The sequence below is a fragment of the Malus sylvestris genome, chromosome 1 (assembly GCF_916048215.2).
Source record: "Malus sylvestris chromosome 1, drMalSylv7.2, whole genome shotgun sequence".
NCBI lineage: Eukaryota > Viridiplantae > Streptophyta > Magnoliopsida > Rosales > Rosaceae > Malus > Malus sylvestris.
Window position 1 is genome coordinate 28,747,771 of NC_062260.1, and position 17,372 is coordinate 28,765,142.

The following is a 17,372-nucleotide window of genomic DNA, read 5'->3' on the forward strand; positions in this document are numbered from 1 at the left end:
CTTAGCAGACAACCTGATCCTATCATTCTTCCTTATCTTACATTTATATGACCCTAGGACTCCACATTTTTGTATAGCTTGCTTTAACACCTTTTTACTTGGAAATTTCATCCCAACATCGAATTATGGGTTTTCCATATCAGTGTCAACATTAAACTTTTTGCATCTACGACCATGTCCTTCTTCATCAGAGTTCAGTGGCGAATGTAATTCATCTAAGTTATATTGCTTCTCATCCATGTTCAAATCCTCAATGTGTATATCCGCTTACCAATTGTTTTTTTTTTGTTTCTTACTGCATCCAGTGAAACTCTCTGGTGTACCTGCATTGTCATTGAAATTGTCATCTTCAACCATTGCATCATTATCTTCATCATATAAGGAACTGTCTGTATCAGAATCACCAGTGTCACCATCATTATCGCTTTCCTCATAAAGGGAATTCTCTGTATCAGATTTTTGCTCACCATCACCATCATATTCACTCTTTGGTTTGTGTTGGTACATCATAATAATATTGAGGTTGACCATGATACAAAGCAATGCTCTCTTCTTGAAATAAGAATTCATTGCTAAAACCATTTCGGCAATACCTGTTTTCATCAACCTGACTAAACAATTCCGCAGGGAATTCATTAAATGATTCTTCATAATTTATTTGAGCTTGTGATAATGGTGGTTGGGTTAAATCCTCAATAACTTGACGAAAATTTGCACACATAAACAAAATATGCATTATTGTTAAAGAAAGGCATACGCCGATTACAGAATGCTATGGTTATTAGAAAAGAAAAAAAACATCTAAATTCAAAAGAGCTAACTTTGGTAGTCATGGTTTCATATGACAAGTTGCAACCAATAAAAACCAAGTAAAGTGATATCCTGATTTTCCTACCCAGTCTACCAAGCCATCTCAATTATAAAAGCACACAACAAATCCAACAAGTCATACCCTAGACCCTAACAATATTGAAAGCCGAAGACGATCGTCACCTTGATTGTTTGGTTCAATTCGTCTACTTGTCATCTTCTCTGGAGTAGTCACCAAAATCTCAATTGGCAACCCCACAAATTCTGACCGAATGGATGAACCCTAAATCGCATAGTATTCAAGTGGGTGAAACGAAGCGTCAATTCTTAAAGATATGCATTGCATATGTTTAGTGGGTTTACAATAAAATTACGTTTTTATCCTCTCACGTGCCTAGCACATGTTAATTTTAACAGTCCTTTAATTGATTGTTTTGAATTAACTAACGAATATAAACACAGGGACCAATTTGACCGAATTGAAAACATAGGGATTAAATTGGCCGATAAATTAAAACACAGGGACCATGTTGACATTTAAGCCTATTTATTATTATTATTAAACATATCCACCTAAAACAAAAAAATAAACTATATATAAGTAAATACCTAAGTGAAATTATTAAATTTCAAAAAAATATATTAGCTAGGGGCCCATTTATTCGCCTCTAATAGTTGAAACTAATAGCAGCAATTTTTGTTTCGCCCCTATTACTTCTATTAGAGGCAGATTCATATATTCGTTCCTAATGCAAAGTAATAGAAGCAAATCCATATTTTTGCCCTAATCTACCGCCCCTAATAGTCAATATTCTTGTAGTGATGATGTGATTTCATGGAATGAGAGTGCTACAAAGTTGGTATCTCAAGTCAATCACGATCTATCATGTCGAAGACATAAAATGCATGAGCATGTTCGATTGACTCGATATACTGCTATAATGGAATCTCCATAATAGGTAAGTGATATGTCGATAAAAGTTGGTGAAATTATCAATATGATTTGTAACAGAAATAAATGTGATGTTTAATTGACTTGATATACTGCTATGTTGGAATCTCCATTATAATAAGTGACTTGTCGAGAAAAAGCCATTGAAATTAACAATATGATTTGTATTAGAAATAAAATTTTGAGGCCCCAGTGTGATGTTGGTGGTGGCTCATGGCTCTCCAAATTCCAAAGGGTAGATGGTGGTAGGTTTGTTTCTTATTAGTTGATAAACCATACACTATATGAGTGGGTTGGTAGCTCAAAACTATATTGGTTGTTGGATTAAGGTTAATGAGTCTAATAGTTCCTCTTAATGATAATTAAACAATATTTGTTTAGAATTTGAGAATAAGGTCACACTCATGAATCATCACAAAGTGATTAACTATTCTCACCAACCCCCTTAAACCCGATTCACATTCCCTCTAGCTTATTTGACTTGAAGTTCTCTACTTGCTTTTAGCTTTTGCTTGGTAAAAAAGCAACTTTTTAACAGCAAATAAAAAAGGGTAACAAAAATGCTTTTGATATATTTGGCAACAACTTTTGCAAGGCTTTTTTATACAAGATTTGGTGGCATCTGAAACCGTCACCAATACTGCTTTTTAGTTATTTTGGCTGGTGGGAGATTTTTACTATAAAAACTCAGGCGGGATGCCTGACACGTCATTCGTGGAATAATATATCTTACGAAAGCATGAAACTTCTATAGTTTTGTTTTACTGAATCTTATTCTAGTCTAGTATCCTTGTCAAAAGAGAGATTTTTCAGGATGCCAGAAATACGGCTTGTAACACAAAATGTAATATAATACAATTGGCTGTAAACTTAAAAAAAAAAAATTTAAACTAATAGTATTACTGTATTATGACACTTGATATATCAGGCCGTATTCCCGGTATTGAAAAATTTTTCCTACCAAAATTTATATCGATTTTGACGGAGAAGGATCCGACTGTTCATCATACATCGTACGGTCAGAAATCATTTCAAATTTTAAAATTTAAAATTAAATATAAATAGTACCTAACGAAAACTGACCGCATAATATATGAACGATCACGATATCTAGAATCTTAGGATTCCAGAAAAAAGATTCGACGAGGATCCTTTTACGACTTTGACGAAGCACAGGAGTCTCTCTTTTTCAGTGAGCGTCCTTTTGGAGTGGACCAAGAATCCAAGAAAACAAAGGAATGCTGCAATATAAAGCAACATCATGAAACACACCTCCATTATTTCTCAAGGGCTTCTTTTAGGCTCTTTTTTGATGTCTTGATAGTCCCCATTCGTCATGAAGAAAATAATTATTGCTCATCATAAAGATGGTTAAAAAAACTTCATTCAAGTGGTCCATATCTTACTTGACTTGGAAAGGTGAGAGGGTAGGAAATGTACAACACGTGGGAAGGTATTTTATATTTTTAGTTGGAGCAATTTTCCGTTGTAAAATGAGTTGAGTGATGGTAGCTGCCCCTAGTGGGCATATGATGCCTCCATCCATGGGCCCAGGAGTCCGTTACATCATGGTCTGATGGCTCGGCCCTACAAAAATACCGCCAGATTAAAAGCAAGTTGGTTGAGATGGTTTGTATATGATGCCACGATGGAATGTATTTTGAATTGTTGTCCGAAAACAAAAAAGAAAATCACATTAATACAGGTAGATGAAGATGATGATACTCACGAACACTTCATCAATTGGGCAAGTAAGTTTTGGTAGCTTAAATCACATTTTGGTATGTGGTAGGCACCTGTTTCTAAGGTGGGTGGATTTGTTTTTCACATGCTTTTTCTGGTGATCAGTTCCCATCTGTCACCATACAAGAAATTTTTAGTTGTGACGGAAACACAAATGGTATACCACGTGTTTTAATTGGAATGGTGGGAAATTTTATTTTTTAAATTATTAACTTTTTAGCACACATATCCCACCATTTATTTAGTAACACGTGGTGTATCACCTCGTGTACTGATCACACTGAAAAATCTCTTGTCACCATACAATCATTTTCAGGCCTCAATAATTTGGTTAAAGGAGAGGCGGCGCAGAAGAACTTGTACATTTGCAGAATGCATTCATTGGGCCCCATATGTTGCCGACAGTTTTGCCTTGAGAAAACCAGAGCCCATTATTGGCCCAACAATTTTTTCTGTTGCCTGAGATGGGCTATTATATGGGCCTTTTTGGGCCAAATTTTTATATGTGGATCCCAATTTCTGGAGTTAGGATATACCTACATCCTCGGGATGCTACAGTGGCATTATGAACCAATAACGCGATGTCATGTGTTTTAAGTTACTCACGTGACATCACGTTCACCTTCCCATCCCAGTTTCATGTAAGTCCTTCATTTTGCATGCCAAAGAGAGGGTTAAAGGAACATCAACAAGAAAAGAAATTGAGATTGGAATATGAAGCAAAAGAATAAACAAATTTGTTGTTCCCGGAAGGGCCATAAACACAACGAAAGCGGTCAACCAGCTCACAAACAGCTCACAAAAAAACTGAACCAACAATGTTAAAAGAGATCAAACCGGATCACAAAATTTTCAAGAGTCTAACCCCGAACTGTTTTGAATTGCATGATCTAAAGCTCGGTGTCACATAAACGAATCATCAGTCCTGAAACCATTCTTCGAGCAAAAGGAATGTAACTCAGGCTGTACCTGAAACAGTTCAGCCGTATATAAGTTGTCTGGATGAACCATTAGCATCCATATTATGTTTCTAAACTAATATGTTACAAGGTAGACAAGCTGGAAGTTTTTTCCAGATGGGTGACATGGCACAAAGTGCAAATAATATTCGGCTACTTTGACATTGAATTCGGAAAAAGCACAGGGTGCATACCCTTTTGCATTTTTTCACCGAAGTGGAAAATAAAATATGGTAAAATAGGCGAACATGAAAGGGGAACTTACCAAATAAGAGCGCAAATCTCACATATGATTGCAATTATTGTTAAAATCTTGCTACGGATCTGCAAGATGACGAGGTAAATGTCAAGATTTCAATTCAGTCCAATAGATCAATGTATTCGGAAAGATCCAATAATCATGTACTGTGATGATAAATTGACATGTGTAGTGGGCACGAGCCAGTAAGCGGGAGGCTGTGAAGACAAGAAGTTGAAAGAAAGGAAGAGTCAACCAACATAACCACCTTGCTAGCATCACTCAGAAACACAATATTTTAGTTTATACATATTGAAGGTGGATTGTTGGACAATTGTGGCCATTAGGGATGAAAAAGTGTCGAACCAGGAACCGCATGGGCTCACATATATACAGTATAGAAGTTAGAACCATCTCCCTTTAATTACCACGACTTACTGAGAATCAGACCCCAAAAAATTTCCGAAGTTGTAGCTTTCACTCAAATTTCTCCATAATATCATAGGATAAAGATTTCATACTAACCAAGAGAGCGCAAATGAGTGCTAGAACAACACATCCAAGGTAAATAGCTGTTGCAAACACTCGAACAGTATCAAACATCATTCTCAATTGTCGTGCAGGGCCAAACAGGAAAGCTGTGCTGCCAAACAAGAATACAGGTTAGCATCTGAACGACTGTGATGAATTTTAGTCAAACTCAGTCGGAGACACATGCACAAGAAAAAAAAGGTAATTTAAACAAGCTTGAGGAATAACAGTAGAACTAATGCCATCACAAACCGATTCATATTGACCTACCTTCCAACTGCCAACAAATTGCCAAAGGTGAACAAAACGGCAAATTTGATGGGTTTGGCAAAGACAATCATCGACTGCCAAAGAAGCAAAAGTTGTAAGGAAATGAAGTAACAAAACATCGTAAGCAAAAGTTACTTTTCTCATAATTAAGTTGCAACTCCCCATACTTGGTTGCATTATTCTCCCAGTATTACAAAATGGAGATGGAAAGTTCCTCTCATGCATAACTAATCATACAAGAAACTGGCTTTAGCTGAACAAGAAGCAGAAACGAGTTTAAAATCGCCCGATTCCTGCCCATGAATAGAGCTTTCTTTCCTTATCAACAACATTCATGTCGAAAAAGAAATTAAATTCCAATATAGTGAGTGTACATACACAATTACATATTAACTCCACCCTGAAACTCCAACAATTTCACCAAAACACAATGAATCATATGTCGAAAAAACCAATTATTTTCCAATTTCTCTCCCACTATATATAATTCAGTACACCAACAATGCACATTCAAAACAAAATTCAGTAAATAATAAGAACAAAAATTAAAAATTAAATACATAGAGCCTAGAGGGGTGAAGAATTCACATACCAGGAACATACAAAGCATCCCAGCCAAGAAACAAGCTGCAAACGCGTACATTCTCTGATCAACTCAAAAACCCACATACCCAAAAGCAATGTCAAGCTAAAAACAAAGAAATATAGCAAAAATCACACTAAAAATTGAAACTTTATTCGCTATATAAATTGGAACCTGAGTAGCAGAGAGATTAAACAAGCCCTCAGATTCTTCATCCAGTAAGCTCTCTCCTCCCTCTTCATTGTCTCCGAGGACAGATTGGTTCAGCTTCCCCCACATATTCCCACAAATTAGCCGATACTCCTTCTCTCTCTCTCTCTCTCTCTCTCTCTCTCTCTCCCTCTCCCTCTCCTCCTCACTCTGCAAGTTTCAACGGCTTCGAGGAGCTTTACAGCCTGCAGCAGAAAATACTGAGAAAATTCGGGGTTTTATTAAACAAAAAAGAAGAAATTAAAGGGAAATTGCTCAAAGTACCAACTTGATTTTTCACTTTGTGCATTTACCACTAGAAGAAAAATTAAGGTCTCAAAATTACACTTTCGCCTAATTTTTATTTTGCTAAATATGAGCACATGACTTGCATGTAAGCCCTTTTTAGAGGTCATTTTTTCTCTCATGCATTCCCAAGTGCAGTGACGTTTTTGTCAAAAAAAATTCTCCTATTCTTGGACATATAATATTACATACAAACCTATTCCCCGCACAAGTTTTCCATTATTTTCTATACAAAAATTCTAAAACAAATAAACATATGACATACAATCAATAAACTTAACAGTTGTGTTACATTTTCTATAAACTCCTTAACAAGAATAAACTTATAAAACACGGGTCAGAGACTTGTGAATCGATGAAAATGCCCTAAAAAATTGCCCTCGTACAAGTCACGCTCTCATATTTGACGAAACTGTAGATGATAAATGTCTGGGCGGTTGATTATAAAACTTTTCAGTTTGAAGGGTAAATTCACAAGAGTCAAGAAGTTTAGTACCTTTTTTGCAATTTCTCAAGAAAATATTCCTCTTTTTAACGGCCAGGTGGCAGGAGCAGTGTTACTTCTGCAACCGCCTTACTGTAAAACGGCCTCCCTCAAACGATGATAAAACGCTGTCGTTTGCGTATCACCGGTTCCTTCTCGCTCTAAAAATTTGGGGAGAGAGAGAGAGAGAGAGAGGCCCAAAGCCCTAGCTCCTCCGTTTGGCAGAGAAGATGTCGTCGACGCTGCTGGAGCAGACGCGTGCAGCTCACGAGGAGGTGGAGCGGCTGGAGCGGCTGATAGTGAAGGACTTCATGAACGAGCCGCCGTCCAGCAAGGACCGCTTGTACCAGGGCCACCGCGTCCGCCAGCTGATCGACACCATCACCTCCACCACCGAAAAACTTGTACGTATTATTCCCTTCCGTTTCTTCACTTCCTACACTCTGGAATTGCGACTGTACGGAATGTGTGTGGATTCTTTGGAATTTAGGTTTTTTAATTGCGGAAACTCTAGGGCTAGGGTTTATGATTTTGACTGCGATTTGGGGGGTTTCTGTGTGTGTGTGTTTTCAGATTGAGATCTATGAAGATAAAGATAATGCGAGGAAGGACGAGATTGCGGCTCTCGGAGGCCAGACTGCCACTGGCACCAACGTTTTCAGCGCATTTTATGATAGATTGAAGGAGGTATTTCTTTCTTTCTCTTCGTTTTGTCTGTCGATTTTGTTGTATGAAAAAGTTAATAGTTTTGATAGTAATGGTGTTTACTACTTTGGGGATTTTTGAAGTGGGAGCTTTATTCATTTAAGGGTGAGGCTTGTGTCGAAATCTGTGTTTTGCGTGTACGTGTGTGCGCTTTGCGTTCTGATTTTCTAAAACGAGAAGTCCGAGTACTTGGTAGTTTATCGATGAGTATCAATTAGTAGGTGTGGCTTGGATTTTAAGTTTTTTGGTGTAATGTTTGCCATACGTGCAGATTCGTGAGTATCACCGAAAGCATCCAGTTGCTCGTGTTGTTGATGCTAATGAGGAAGAAGAAGCACTGCTTAAGGAGGAGCCTCAAATCGAGTTCAGTGGAGAGGTCACTATCTCTCTCTCTCTTTCCCTGTCTCTGTGTTTATTTCTCTGTATCTATCTCTATGTGTATGCATGCCTGTGTAAACTATGCTTGAAGTTACAAAGACGAGTGAACTTAGATTGATTCAGTTATTTTGCTTCCACACAAGATGTGGAAATATTGATCCGTAAAATGCTACTTCTTTGTTGTTTGTTTGTTCCTGTTGACAGTAACTGTGTAGTTAGGCAAATAATACAGAAATGGGTATATCTGGTTATCATCTTTGTTTATTCAGGTTATTTAGTTGTTACATTTATACTTTCCTATCCTTTCATTAATTTGTTTAGTTCTGTTTTTAGGAAGCTTTTGGACGATACCTTGACTTGCATGAACTATACAACCAGTATATTAATTCCAAATTTGGAGAACCTATTGAGTACTCTGCTTACCTTGATACTATTTCACAACCACAAAAGATTCCTCGCAAGCTGAAGTCGTCAAGGTGAAGTGTTATATTATTTTCTTCCACCGTTGCTTTTAATTCATGTACATGAAATTTGGGAATGACTTTGTTTTATTTTTTTCAGGCAGTACAGGGAATATATGGAAAATCTACTCGCATATCTGATATATTTTTTCCAGAGGACAGAGCCTTTGCAAGATCTTGACAGGATATTTTTGAAGGTTCATATCAATACTATCTTCTTTACTTGTATTAGTGTGATGCAACAGCATCAATTTAGTCTTGCTCTTATAGGAAAGTGAATCAGAAATATATATTTATCATTCTTAATAGTTTCCAGTTATGAATTTTCTTAGGTTTGAATGTAATAATTCACTAGTACTCTAGTAAATTTGCACGAAATAATGATAAACATCGCAGTTGAGCATACCTTGTTATATTTTAATGATTTGAAGGCTTGAATTACAATTGACCGTAGTAGTAATTCATGTTATACATGGGTGTTAACAATGTTAACAATCTCTACGAATGTGTGTGTATGTATGAAGCCAATTTATCATTGTTACCTTTGTCTTTGTGAACTTAATGTTTTTAGTTGAATGGGCTTTTGTAAATACATTTATGCATGATTTGATATAATTCCATGGTATCTATGAACCTGGACTGTAGTTGGATTTGGAATTTTGAACGATGGAATATTTTTTTTTGGCAGGTTGAAACTGAATTTGAAGAGCAATGGGCAGATGGTAAGGTAAAAGGATGGGAAAATGAGAAGCAAGAAAATGGGCATGTTCAAGATCAGCTTACTATGATTGATCTTGATTATTATAGCACGGTGGAAGAACTTATGGAAGTGGGTCCGGAAAAGCTAAAGGAGGTAAGGGTGACATTTATGACCTAAAGAGAAAAGTTATTGGCCAAATATTATACCTTAAATGCACCAGCTTGAGGTAAAAAGTTACTAAATAATGATTATTAAAAGCTCCAAAGTAACTTGTTAATGAATACAAATGTTTTAGTATTAGTGAGACATAAGAAGGGAATGGGAAAAGTGGAGAGGAGTTAGGGAATAGGGTTTCGTTCTGTCTTCATTTTAGAAATTCAAAATCGATAGTTACCAGAATTACTTGCGCAGTCTTTCAAATGTGTTTGAAAATGAATTAAAAATTCTTGTAATCAATAAATTTTGTTAGATGTGTGTGGAATTATAGAACTAGAACGAATTTAATGTCACCCAAAAAAATATAAGCCAAGTTCAATACTATGTTTAAAACACATCTTAAGCGAGCTCTATGTATTTGTTTCTTACAAAATACAAAAGAAACTTACCTTGTATTATCTCTTTAATTTTTCTTCCAGGCACTAGCATCATTAGGACTGAAGACGGGTGGTACTGTTCAGCAGCGTGCAGAGAGGCTTTTCCTTACAAAGGTGATTGTTATGTAACTTTTTCTCCGAGAAAAGTGGCCTATATTATATGTGCTTGTACATTCTCTGTTCTTGTTGTGATGGGGATCAATAAGACTATTAAATTAGCCAGAAATCGGGATGCCCTAGCTTACCCAAATCATTGCACTGCATGCATTGTTAATGATGTATTATCCACAAATATGAATCCTTATGGAAACCTGTCTGATAATTTGACATCCTTTTCACTGTTTCTGATAAAATTTCCATTCCACGTATTACTTAAATCTCTTTGTTTATGTTACGCAGGACACACCTCTGGAGAAGTTGGACAAGAAACATTTTGCCAAAGGTTCGCGTGGTGCTGAACAAAATGGGGCTGCTGCAGCTCCACAACAAGTTGACAATTTAAAAGAAATTGCTTTATTGGAGGCTAAAACGAAAAAATTATGCGACTTACTGAGTGAGGTTGGCATATGTTTACTAATTTTCTAGTCTCACATGTTTGTGTCTGTAGTCTGTTTTTAATGGCCCACTTCTATTGTTTTTGAGGTTGAATATCAGTGCACATTTACAAAAAATAATCGGTGGAAATTGTGCAGGCTATTGAAAGAACAAGAGACAACATCATGAAGAAACAGGCTTTGACATATGAAGAAATTGAAGCAGAACGTGAAGAGGTAAGAAATCACCCCCTAAAGAAATATGCTGACATCAATGAAACCATATGGTTAGTTTTCTTTGTTGGATCACATTTGTAGTGGTTTTGTAACAAATGCTTTGATTGGGTTTTTGATTCCTCACAGGAAGAGACGCAGGCCGATACTGAAAGTGATGATGATGAACAACAGATTTACAATCCACTGAAATTGCCAATGGGTTGGGATGGGAAGCCCATTCCGTACTGGCTGTATAAGCTTCATGGTCTTGGTCAGGTAAGCTAATTTTATTTTGCAGAATGATTTAGTTCTACATATGTTCTTGTTTCCCGCTAGGATGTGAATCATGTTACTTCCAAGGTCCCTGGGGACTATTTTACGTGTGAGATTTGCGGAATTAAAGGTCAGGTGATTACAACTCTATCCATGCATTTCAGGAATTCAAGTGTGAGATTTGCGGGAATTACAGTTACTGGGGACGTAGAGCTTTCGAGAGACATTTTAAGGAATGGCGCCATCAGCATGGTATGCGTTGCCTTGGCATACCGAACACCAAGAACTTCAATGAGATCACATCAATTGAGGTATATTCTTTTCCGAATAATTCGCTAGCTTGGTATTTTACAGAAGTCTAAACCATTTCACTATGCAGGAAGCTAAAGAACTCTGGAAGAGGATACAAGCACGACAAGGCGTGAACAAGTGGCGCCCGGATCTTGAAGAAGAGTACGAAGACAGAGAGGGTAACATATACAATAAGAAGACATACACCGATCTGCAGCGACAGGGACTGATTTAAAGAATGCAGCTGTTTGGTGTTGTATCATTCTTTGCTTGATGTTATGTAATGATGCGGAGTGGGGTTGTGCCAACGTAGCCATAGTCTCTGGGTTGCGACGCGGTTGAGAGCGGGCCGGTGAGATTGTAGGATTTTTGTAACGAAGAGTGACGAAAAGTATAAGATCTCGATGTTATGTAGCATTTGAAAGCACATCAACCCTTCTACTGCCGCTAGAATCTGTTGTGTATGTTCTATCTTTATGGAGTTGCTTCGTGTTTTTTTCGCTCAGTCTGACCCTCGGTTTGATACTGAGGTGATTCTAAAAGAAGTGGCTATCAAAAAAAGCTGGGAGCTTTTTTATGTTTGGTAAACATTCAGCTTCAGTTTTTTTTCACGGTTTTGGGTGAAAAAAAAGTCAAAAACACAAATCTACAAAATCCAGCTTTGAAAAATCAGCTTTTTTTCTTTTCAAAAGCACTTTTACTAAAAAGTTTATCACTCTTCTGTTTTATTTCACAGCTGCTTATTCTCACATCACAGCAGAAAAATATTTTTTCAAAGCACAACAATACCGAACCAGCTCGGGATGTTTTAGTTGCATGTGACCATGAGCGTGCTCGTGCTCGTGTTCGCGTTAGATGTTAATGGAAATCATAGAGAAGGAATAGATGTGGTTTCTCCAAATTGCTATCACTAACAAAAGAGACGACAACTTGATAATTAAACTCGGAACAATTGTTATTTAACAACTTTCATCGAAACCAGACCGTGTAAAAAAGAGTGCAGAACCATTTACCCCACGAAGGACGAGCAGTCTGGAGTCGACGTATGTTCCACACGCGAGCTTCGACAAATCGAACATTTCAGGCGGGACTTGTATTCGAATTTCTTGAACTACATTTCCTGCGCTATTGAGATTTTTACTCAATGGATCACCGAGATTCAGTGTTACATCATCAACGCCGCTTGAAAGGAGTTTTGCCACTGGCAGGCTTGACGGAGATTCCTTAAATGGGAGTGCTTTCCTCCACTTTCCACCTGATGATTTCTGAGCAAAGGCGTCGCGAGCATTAGATGGGCTGAAGGAGAGTTGTCCTGTGTTATTTTCTTCTTCCTTGAGATATAACCGTCTCCCGGCCATTAATCTAAATAAAGAGTTTACTTGCAGTTTCCCCTCTACACCAGTCTTGTCATGGGGCCAGTTCTTGCCGGTCATGACTGTGAAGCCAATGTCAGATGTAAACGACAGGTTCATGTTCAACTTCGATACTCTTGATACAGTTAGGTGTACATGGCCAATGAGGACTTGTTCAGGAGGTTGCCGAAAGGTTAAACCAATGTGCCTTCCAGTACAGTACAACAGACGCCACTTTCCTGGCAGCAATTCCAGCCAATTCTGCATGTTCAAAATATAGAAGAAAAAGAATAGAGTGAGGATAATAAGAGGCGAGAGTATGGAATGTTGTCGAGCAATAGCCGAGCAAGAGACACGTGAAAGAACACATAGTTCACTACCTTTGGCCTTGAATGAGGATTTAGCATCTCCATTAACTCGATGAAGTGAGATAGCCTGCTACGCTGAAACATAAAACTATACAGTCAAGTAAATTTCCCACTCACCAAGTTTCTGCATTCACAAATTATGACGACGAGATTTACTCACTGTGACTCGTATGAAAAAAAGTTCATATATGTTGGAATAGAGACCATATACCTGAGGCTGGCCATAAATATATTCTTCTGAGATTCGCATTGCAGTTGAGCCAAGACCCCATCTGATGATATCAATGGATGGGACTACCCGCCACCGAGGACCACATAGAAATGGGTGTGTAAGAGCATCTAAGCAACTGTGAAGCATTTTAAAAGGATAATTGTATTTGGAATTAGTTCTCTCCATAGGAACACTTCACTTGAAGAGTATCTGCCTCACATATGAACCGTTGCATACCTTACTCTTTTAGAAGGTTTTGTTGCTAGCAACAAGGATAAAAGGTTCCACCCTGCACCCCAATTCCTATCAAGTATCTGCACGAAAGATAATAAACGAAAAGGCTTCACCAAAATGGGAAGGGGTCATGAATCACAGTAAGTTGCACTTAAGGCACAGTACTTACTTGCAGTCCAGCATTTCCAGATGAGGAATTTCTATGGAGTATTTGCAATAAAAATTCACGCAAGCATGAAGGGTCATTTCCCTGAATTTGCACAATTGATAAAAATAGGCGTTAGAATCCATCAACCAAAGACCAAATTAGGAAAAGTTTGCATTATACCTTTGTGAGAAATGACTTGAACTTTGCAAATATAACAGGATCCATAAGTTCCTGCAGCACCATTTTTGCCACCATGAATCCAAGACATCTGTGCAACACGTATTGAACAAAATGAACATTCAGATCCAGCAGAGAAATCAACGTGAAACTTCTTACAAATATCTCTTTGTCATCTCCAAATTGTACCTCATGTCAAATGCAATCATCATTTGTCGCCTATCCAAGTTATTATCCATAGTTCCATCTGGGCGATCCTCATAAAAGTCAGCAGCACTACCTAATATTCCTACCTGATAGGAGAGAAATTCATTACACATAAAAAAGATTCATAAATAGGAGGGAAGTGTTCTTATCAGATTACATATTATAGATCACGTAACTCATTAGTATCTATAAAAAAACTGGAGCTCACTTTAATGTGTCTATCCACTGGACTTATGTGCACGTTCTCCAGCCTCAATTCCGTGTGGGCAAGTCCATGGCTGTGCAAGTAATTCACCTGAGTTGAAATAAGCATTTGAAACATCACAATCCATCATTTTCTTGAAGGAAATACTAGGCACTTATTACTAAAGGAATCGTACATACTCCGATTAAGAGATCTCTCATTAATATTCTAGTCATTCGTAGTTGCCGAGAAACTGCAGATCCTCCAACTGTGTCATCTCCCACCTTTCTAACAGATTCCTTGTCCAATGCAAGAGTAGCCTCCAAGGTTGGAAGCCAATCCGATTGTTGTAGCCAATGTCTTAAAGAAAAACTACCATGATACTGCAACAGAAAAAAAATATTTATCAGTTCTCTCTGTGCTATCTAAGTAGACCAGATGATCAAATGATTCAGAGAAGAACGTTTTCAGGTATACTTTGTTCAAGCCACATGCTATCTATGTAGAATTCATGATACAACAGAGGGACCTACCCCGTGGACCAGAGTGAATGAGGAACGACCACTACTTGTAGCTGAAGAGATGTAACCATGCACTTGCATTGAATAAGAATGGTACATGAGTCTACGACGAGCTAACTTCTTTAACACCTGATGACATCAATGATTCAATAGTAAAGAATTAGAATCGAATAAGACGGAGCCTTACATAACAAAGTATAACAATTTAACGCGTCCACAGACCTCTATTGCTCGTCTACCCCTACGCTGAGCTCGAACACTAGTAAGACGTCGAAGTACAACTTGTGTATTATACAAAGGGCTGCAATTTCATAATACGAATTATCAAGATTGATCTTGCAGAAAAATGTCATTATCAAAACAAAAGTAAACTTACCTATCAGTATCCTTTACTATAGCTTCAAAAACTACTTCGCCTGCCTACAGAAAAAAAAGCTCGGATCATTTAGACAACAACGAAATCAACGGATCACAGGTATAACATTAGCGCTTGCATAAAAGTACAACCGCTTCATACCCGACCACCAAGGCCAGCACTAACACGGTCAAGAATCTTGAAATCAGAGATCTTGAACCTTATGACATGCCCTGATTCTTCCTCCACAGGAACAGACAAGTCACTTGGAGCATTCTCCTCCATTTTCAGCGATGAACAACGGACTCCCAAACACGGTCTCCTCTTCCAATTCGATGTCTTTCCAACGGTCCGCATAAGGCTCGGTCTGATCAGTCTTGTCGACAAGTTTCCACTAACACAAACTACTTCAAAACTTTCAAAACTTGGACTCAAGCCAACCCCACATAGCGCCATTAATCGAGCTTAAAACGCCACGTAACAAAAAAGAGATGATATCAGTTTCTGAAACTTCTCAATTAAGAAGCATGTTGGAACACAACCTTTAATTAATAAACTTCTATGATCAAGTACTTCATACCGTTCCGGTTTAATCAATTAGTTCCATAATCCAACTCAATTAGGTCCGAATTATTCATTTCCAGCATTACTTTTCTTTCCGGTTCAATTTTCTCACCAGCCAAACAAAACAAGTTCCAACACAATTCTTCCTCAATCAATCATAAAAACTGAAGATTTCGAAAGAAATCTGCTTTCACATTTTTCAATTCCAGCTCCCCAAAAGAAACTGCAATCTTCGAAAACTAATTCAGCTCCAATTAAACTAAAAAGTCATTTTTCTTGACAGTTATTGTGAATTAAGTAGAAGTCCGGCAAAACTATTGAATCGAAACCAAAAAGTTCCACAATTTTATGAATTTTCTCAGCAACCAAACACTCAAAAGCTACAAAATTTAAGAGGGAAAATCCATACAAAGGAGCGGAATTTTGCAGGACTTACCGGAAAATATTGAAAAAGGAGGCCACGGCGGTGTTAACTGTTCCTGAGAAATGAAGTTGTAAAGGAGAGGAAGAGAGTGTATGTATATATGTATGTATAGGTGTATGTGTATATGATTGCGAGCTTGAGGAGGAAAGCGGTGCGCGCGTGGAGGAGGAGAGTTGCGTGTGCGACAGACTGGGCGAAGCGTTTCGCCATGGGTTTGTCGCACGTCTACGTCCCGCCCCTCCGAATATCTTGTGGCTTTCCTCTTTGTTTCATCGCGGCCGTTCGTTAATGTATGCCGATCATGAAACGACGGTTCTGATTCGATTGAATTTAATCGGCGTTGGAATCTAAGTTTAAGCAGATGTGGACAACCTCGATGTTAGTTTTATGTTCCGTTTATTGAAGTTATAATAGACCTAAAGTAATACAAATTATATGAGAAAAGTTTGAGCTCGATTTGGATACAGTGTTTGAAATTTCTTAAAACGGTCATTATTTTTGTGAAAATATTGGAAAAATCAAAGAAAAATTTGAGAGGATGAAGTCTAAACTTAATAAGATTTTGGAGAAACTTTTAAATTTCGGCTAAAATCGATAAATTTTGTCGATACTTATGAATTCAGAAATATCAGTTAAATATCGACCAACTGCCACATGACATTCCTTAAATTTCATTTTAAATGTCCATGTTTTTAGCACATTTCCATCATTTACAGCGAAAACAATTAATATGTCCATCAATATTTTCATAAATTTACATATCGGATTATGTATAAGAGTGTGGCCAACTAAAATTTCTCAAACACTCGGGTCATCTTTCATTGTCAAGTTAATTTCATCTTTTCATTATACAATGATATTAAAGGTAAGAGTGTGGCCAACTAAAATTTCTCAAACACTCGGGTCATCTTTCATTGTCAAGTTAATTTCATCTTTTCAATATACAATGATATTAAAGGTTAGGAATTTCCAAAATCACGATCACAAGATTCCTAGAATATCCTTACGTCGATGAATAGTTCTGTTGGGAGGTTTGGCATGTTGAGTTTCGAACTTGGGACTTGGGAGGGCAGCTGTAATTTTTTTTTTTTAATTTCACCATTTTTTTTTCTTTTTAAATTTGTGGTCTTCTTTGTTGTTGGTATGTTAAGCATTTTAGTACACAACTTATAATTTATTTGGATGTGTTTTTAAAATGACTGAAAACGCTTTTAGAGAAAATGTTTTTTGATTCCAAAAGCACTTAGTGCTTTCTGCATGAAGCACCAGTTATGTGCTTCTTCCAGGAAGCACTTTAAGTGCTTTTCCACAATTTACTTGCATTTTTACTAAGGACTGGTTCCAAAAACATTTTCACTAAAAGCGCTTTCAGTCAATTTAAAAGCACATCCAAACGAGCTCTTATTTGACAG

The 17,372-nt window shown here is 37.4% G+C and overlaps 3 protein-coding genes across 3 annotated transcripts; 1 reads left to right on the forward strand and 2 right to left on the reverse strand.

Annotated features, from left to right (window-relative positions):
- Window positions 1-4,198: 4,198 nt before the first annotated feature.
- Window positions 4,199-6,490, reverse strand: LOC126624343 (uncharacterized). The gene is made up of 6 exons (XM_050293413.1): window positions 6,261-6,490; window positions 6,096-6,149; window positions 5,504-5,577; window positions 5,228-5,345; window positions 4,730-4,788; window positions 4,199-4,474 (listed from the first exon to the last, which is right to left on the reverse strand). Exons 1-6 carry the CDS (start codon window positions 6,363-6,365, stop codon window positions 4,396-4,398), a joined length of 489 nt encoding a protein of 162 aa, XP_050149370.1. The 5' UTR covers window positions 6,366-6,490; the 3' UTR covers window positions 4,199-4,395.
- Window positions 6,491-7,157: 667 nt separating this feature from the next.
- LOC126624332 (splicing factor SF3a60 homolog) lies at window positions 7,158-11,720 on the forward strand. Its single transcript, XM_050293403.1, has 12 exons — window positions 7,158-7,469; window positions 7,639-7,752; window positions 8,042-8,146; window positions 8,482-8,624; window positions 8,710-8,806; window positions 9,298-9,462; window positions 9,945-10,016; window positions 10,302-10,460; window positions 10,595-10,672; window positions 10,799-10,927; window positions 11,089-11,235; window positions 11,304-11,720. Exons 1-12 carry the CDS (start codon window positions 7,296-7,298, stop codon window positions 11,448-11,450), a joined length of 1,530 nt encoding a protein of 509 aa, XP_050149360.1. The 5' UTR covers window positions 7,158-7,295; the 3' UTR covers window positions 11,451-11,720.
- Window positions 11,721-12,126: 406 nt separating this feature from the next.
- Window positions 12,127-16,184, reverse strand: LOC126624326 (probable plastid-lipid-associated protein 14, chloroplastic). Its single transcript, XM_050293393.1, has 14 exons — window positions 15,973-16,184; window positions 15,135-15,436; window positions 14,994-15,037; window positions 14,840-14,918; window positions 14,630-14,746; window positions 14,297-14,479; window positions 14,121-14,207; window positions 13,895-13,998; window positions 13,709-13,796; window positions 13,550-13,630; window positions 13,384-13,460; window positions 13,147-13,282; window positions 12,948-13,010; window positions 12,127-12,828 (listed from the first exon to the last, which is right to left on the reverse strand). The coding sequence occupies exons 2-14, from the start codon at window positions 15,426-15,428 to the stop codon at window positions 12,175-12,177; spliced, it is 2,007 nt and encodes a 668-aa protein (XP_050149350.1). The 5' UTR covers window positions 15,429-15,436; window positions 15,973-16,184; the 3' UTR covers window positions 12,127-12,174.
- Window positions 16,185-17,372: the final 1,188 nt, after the last annotated feature.